Here is a 5,148-nt window from a genome sequence, read left to right on the forward strand (position 1 = left end):
GCTACCACCACCACCACCACTAATACCACTGCTGCTGCCCGCACCTCAGGAACAGACAAATTGTACCGAAGCCATGCGCCAGCCACGCCACACCGCGCTGCTGCCACTGCTGCTGCCGTGGCTCATGATGGTGGTGTGTTGCGCCGGTGTTTGCGTTGCCGCCGATCGTGCAGTGAAGCACCGCTGTGGGTTTGACGCGATGATGAAGAAATACGGCCGGCTGCCGACTGCGGTGGTGCGTGAGGTGCCGCGCCGGGGACAGGGCGCCGTGCAGGCGTACACCGCCGCCAGCGAGGATGGGGACGATGGCTGGGCTCCGATCCGCATCAGGGTGTCCGCGGAGGACATGCACAATCCGTTGAGGCACTGCACTGCGGCGGGGGATCTGCGCATTGACCACGATGGCCGCGCAATAACATGTGAGGCGGACGACGTGTTGACGGAGGAGAGGAGGAACATTATTCTGAGGCAAACTCTCCCCGCCGCAATTCAACTGCACGCGGAGCGTCTCTCCGTGAAGCCCGTGACGCGCCCCGTCCTCATTCCTCGAACCGGTCTGGGGATGTGCAATAACTTCACCATCCCACACAAGCACCACACGGTGGGTGTGGCTGACGCCGACATGATTATCTACGCCAACGGTTTTCCGACTTCTGGTCCAAGCGCATGGGCGATTCCGTGCTTCCTGCTGGATGATGGTCGTCCATTTGCTGCTGCCGTGAACTTTGACCCGAGGCAAGTAGCGGTGACAAATGAGGAAGTGCGTGTAGCGGCCCACGAGTTGGGGCATGCTCTTGGGTTTGATGTTGATGATTTCGTGGTGTTCAATATGATTTCCGAGGTCCCGAACGTGCGCGGGAGTTCCAAGGTGTCGGTGATTTCAACACCGAAGACGAAGGCGATGGCGCGTCAGTACCACAACTGCCCCACGCTTGAGGGCATTGAGCTGGAGGACGAGGGTGGCCGTGGAAGTGCACTGTCGCATTGGAAGAAGCGCAACATGAGGGACGAGATGATGACTAGTGATATGGAGGTTGGGCTGTACTCGGCACTGACGCTTGCAGCATTCGAGGACATGGGTGTTTATTTGGCAAACTACAGTGCGGCGGAGATGTTGTGGTGGGGCAACAACTCTGGCTGTGGGCTGCTGGAAAAGAAGTGCCTGACTGACGGCATCACCGAATACCCTGATCTGTTCTGCAACCAGTTTGACGTCTATGATTTCTGCACGTACGACCGTCTGTCTCTGGGGTTCTGTAAAATGAAGAGGCACGAGGAAGCGCTGCCAGAGGAGTATCGGTACTTCGCTGATCCCCGAGTTGGCGGTGATGACCTCTTCATGAGCAGATGTCCGTATGTCAAGGAGTATTGTAATGCTGGTTGCACCAACGGCGATCCTTCCGTAATGTCTGGCAGTGTTGTTGGCCCGAACTCGCGGTGCGTGAAGGGGCAGGAACTTCAATTCGACGACGAATATATTGGCGATGTGTGCGTGGACACTCGATGCGGCGACGGCACAGTGAGCGTGCGGTTCCTTGATGACGATGCGTGGCACGAGTGCCAGGAGGGTGAAACCGTCACGCCGCTATCGGGTCCGTGGCGTGGGAGCATTGTGTGCCCCCAATACGCCGATGTGTGCACCGCCTTCCCGAACATCAGCAGCCACCCAATACCGGTCGTTGACCCGCCTCTAGCGGACGACCCGACATCCGCGGAGGATGCGGAGGGAGACGAGGGCGAGGTTCCGAGGAAGCGGCCGCGGCGACTCTGATTCCGGGGTTCTGCCGCCAATAAATTTATTGGGCAGCGTAGATGGTGTGGCGGGCGGCACTGCGGACACACCCCAATCGAGCAGCAGCGTCACGGGGTTGTGCTTCGCGCTCTCCGCTGCAGCTCCGTCTCCGGGCGACGGGGCTCTCTTCCACGTCTCCACGTGGCGGGGCGGACGTGCACTGCGATGGCGGCCGGCGTGCGGGGCATCATATTTATTTGAGGAAACGAGAAAACACGAGCGAAACGAAAAAAAAAAATGCGCGAGCAGCGTTTGGCAGGGTGATGATGTGCACATGGCCCGTCGACCCCGCACTCGCGAGACGCAGCACAGCGATAACAATAGCATCGTGCAACTGTTGCGCTACTCCTCTTTTCGCTTCTGAAAAACGGACGGTGAGTATATTAATTTTCTTGTGCCTGCGATGCGTGGCTTAACGGACATTTGTGTGCTGGCGGAATGAATTTCTGCACAACCGCGTGGTGGCGAGGTGGTCTGGAGGGAGGAGACGAGTCCCAGCACCGCATGCACCCACGTGCGTCTTCTGATGCGGGCAGGCGATGGGAAGTCGCTGTGACCCAATGGGTGCGGGGGTGTCCGTGACTGCTGTGCAGAGGGCGGGGACGAGCGCGCTCGATGCGGCGTTCCACGCAGACAGGCCTCTCCTGGGTTTTACTATTATTCATTTTTGCTGCGGGGGAATGGCCGGGCCCTACGAGTGGGCGGCAAAACTGCCCAGCCGTGTCCTCTTTGCTCCGTTTATTGGTGTGGAGGTCGCGCACGTTGTGAGTTGCGGAGGCTCGCCCGACGTGATCCTCCTCGCCCCACGTGGGAGGCGAGCGAAAGACGCACTCGGCACCTCCTTTTCGTCAGTCATGAATGATCGTGGGAGTGGGGAGTCGTGCTGGGCTCGCCGTGGACCACGGAATGCATCCGTCGCGGCAATGGCAACAGCATGACGAGGGTGCGAGGTGCTTGTATTTATTTTTCCTTGCCTTGTGCTGGAGGAAATCAAGTCGCGGACTGTTTTTTATACTTTTCTCTCCTGTGCCCTCTCTTCACTCCGTGTGCGTGTCAATGCGTAGATGGGGTGCTGGTATTTTTCAGGGCCTGTGAGAAGAATGTTATCGAGAGGGCTGGCTGCCCAATTTAATATATTTCCTTGTAAACCGTGGGAAGTAATTCCGTGTGATCCTTTTCCTATCTTATGGTCCTTTGAAAGGCCCCGACGGAAGGAGTCAAGGAACCGATAACGGCAAGAAGAATTTTATTTATTTTTATTTTTATTTTTTCCATCCACCCTCTTTGATTCCGACCTTGCGGCGGAGTCTTGTGGCTGGAGGGCCCAAAGTGTTCCAACTCGTAAGTAATAAATGTTTCCAATCCGAACACACCGCACCGTGGCACGAGGGTGGCTATCCGAATATATAGATGTAGTTGGGACAAACAATGAGGATGTGGCGGGGCCGCTGCCTCTCCATGGCCCTCTTCTTCTCGTCCTGTTTTATTTATACGTATCAGTTCAGGATCTGGTCAGCAGCGCTGCAGAACATTTTTCCGTGCTTCGGCTTTATTTGGAGGCTGTGTCGGTTTTTTGTTGTTGTCTGTGTGTGCGCTGCGGTAATTTGTGGTGCTGCCCCTCCTTCTCTCTTGTGGCTGCAGCGTCTCTTTTCCCTCTGTTCCTCTTTCCTTCTGCTTCTCCTCCCGCAGACAAGGCCTGTGCTACCACCACTACCACTAATACCACTGCTGCTGCCCGCACCTCAGGAACAGACACACTGTACCGAAGCCATGCGCCAGCCACGCCACACCGCGCTGCTGCCGCTGCTGCCGTGGCTCATGATGGTGGTGTGTTGCGCCGGTGTTTGCGTTGCCGCGGATCGTGCCGTGAAGCACCGCTGTGGGTTTGACGCGATGATGAAGAAATACGGCCGGCTGCCGGCTGCGGTGGTGCGTGAGGTGCCGCGCCGGGGACAGGGCGCCGTGCAGGCGTACACCGCCGCCAGCGAGGATGGGGACGATGGCTGGGCTCCGATCCGCATCAAGGTGTCCGCGGAGGACATGCACGACCCGTTGAGGCACTGCACTGCGGCGGGGGATCTGCGCATTGACCACGGCGGCCGCGCAATAACATGCGGGGCGGACGACGTGTTGACGGAGGAGAGGAGGAGCATTATTCTGAGGCAAACTCTCCCCGCCGCAATTCAGCTGCACGCGGAGCGTCTCTCCGTGAGGCCCGTGACGCGTCCCGTCCTCATTCCTCGAACCGGTCTGGGGATGTGCGATAACTTCACCATCCCACACAAGCACCACACGGTGGGTGTGGCTGGCACCGACTTGATTATCTACGCCAACGGTTTTCCGTCTTCTGAATCAAGGGCATGGGCGATTCCGTGCTTCTTGCTGGATGATGGTCGTCCATTTGCTGCTGCCGTGAACTTTGACCCGAGCCAAATAGCGGTGACGAATGGAGACGTGCGTGTAGCGGCCCACGCTTGGGGCATGCCCTTGGGTTTATACGGGAGATGTTTTTGATGTTAAATATGATTTCCGAGGTCCCGAACGTGCGCGGGATGTCCAAGGTGTTGGTGATTTCAACGCCGAAGACGAAGGCGATGGCGCGTCAGTTCCACAACTGCCCCACGCTTGAGGGCATTGAGCTGGAGGACGAGGGTGGTTCTGAAACTGTACTGTCGCATTGGAGGAAGCGCAACGTGAAGAACGAGATGATGATCAGTGATATGGAGGTTGGGCTGTACTCGGCACTGACGCTTGCAGCATTTGAGGACATGGGTGTTTATGTGGCAAACTACAGTGCGGCGGAGTTGTTGTGGTGGGGCAACAACTCTGGCTGTGGGCTGCTGGAAAAGAAGTGCTTGACCGACGGCATCAGCGAATACCCTGATCTGTTCTGCAACGAGTTCGACGACGATGAAAGGCTTTTCTGCACGTACGACCGTCTGTCCCTGGGGCGCTGCAAAATGAAGAGGCACGAGGAAGCCCTGCCAGAGGAGTATCGGTACTTCTCTGATCCCCGAGTTGGCGGTGATGACCTCTTCATGAGCAGATGTCCGTATGTCAGGGAGTATTCTAATACTGAGTGCACCAACGGCGATCCTTCCGTAATGCCTGGCTGTGTCGTTGGCCCGAACTCGCGGTGCGTGAAGGGGCAGGAGCTTCAATTCGACGACGAATATATTGGCGATGTGTGTGTGGACACTCGATGCGGCGACGGCACACTGAGCGTGCGGTTTCTTGATGACGATGCGTGGCACGAGTGCCAGGAGGGTGAAACCGTCACGCCGCCATCGGGTCCCTGGCGTGGGAGCATTGTGTGCCCCCAATACGCCGATGTGTGCACCGCCTTCCCGAACACC

General features: G+C 57.6%; 2 protein-coding genes and 1 pseudogene across 2 annotated transcripts, besides 3 other annotated features; all 3 read left to right on the top strand.

Moving 5' to 3' along the window:
- Nucleotides 1–5,148: a sequence feature (areas not merged during assembly with more than two copies in the genome that could not be assigned to a particular haplotype).
- Tc00.1047053508825.10 (surface protease GP63, putative) lies at nt 74–1,771 on the top strand (the record flags this gene model as incomplete). Its single annotated transcript, XM_798954.1, has 1 exon — nt 74–1,771. One exon carries the CDS (start codon nt 74–76, stop codon nt 1,769–1,771), a length of 1,698 nt encoding a protein of 565 aa, XP_804047.1.
- Tc00.1047053508825.20 (uncharacterized protein) lies at nt 2,332–2,730 on the top strand (the record flags this gene model as incomplete). The annotated part of the gene is made up of 1 exon (XM_798955.1): nt 2,332–2,730. The coding sequence occupies one exon, from the start codon at nt 2,332–2,334 to the stop codon at nt 2,728–2,730; it is 399 nt and encodes a 132-aa protein (XP_804048.1).
- Nucleotides 2,878–3,161: a mobile genetic element.
- Nucleotides 3,042–3,062: a microsatellite.
- Nucleotides 3,563–5,148, top strand: Tc00.1047053508825.30 (annotated as a pseudogene; the record flags this gene model as incomplete).

This window comes from Trypanosoma cruzi, genomic scaffold (assembly GCF_000209065.1).
Source record: "Trypanosoma cruzi strain CL Brener 1047053517069 genomic scaffold, whole genome shotgun sequence".
Lineage (NCBI taxonomy): Eukaryota > Euglenozoa > Kinetoplastea > Trypanosomatida > Trypanosomatidae > Trypanosoma > Trypanosoma cruzi.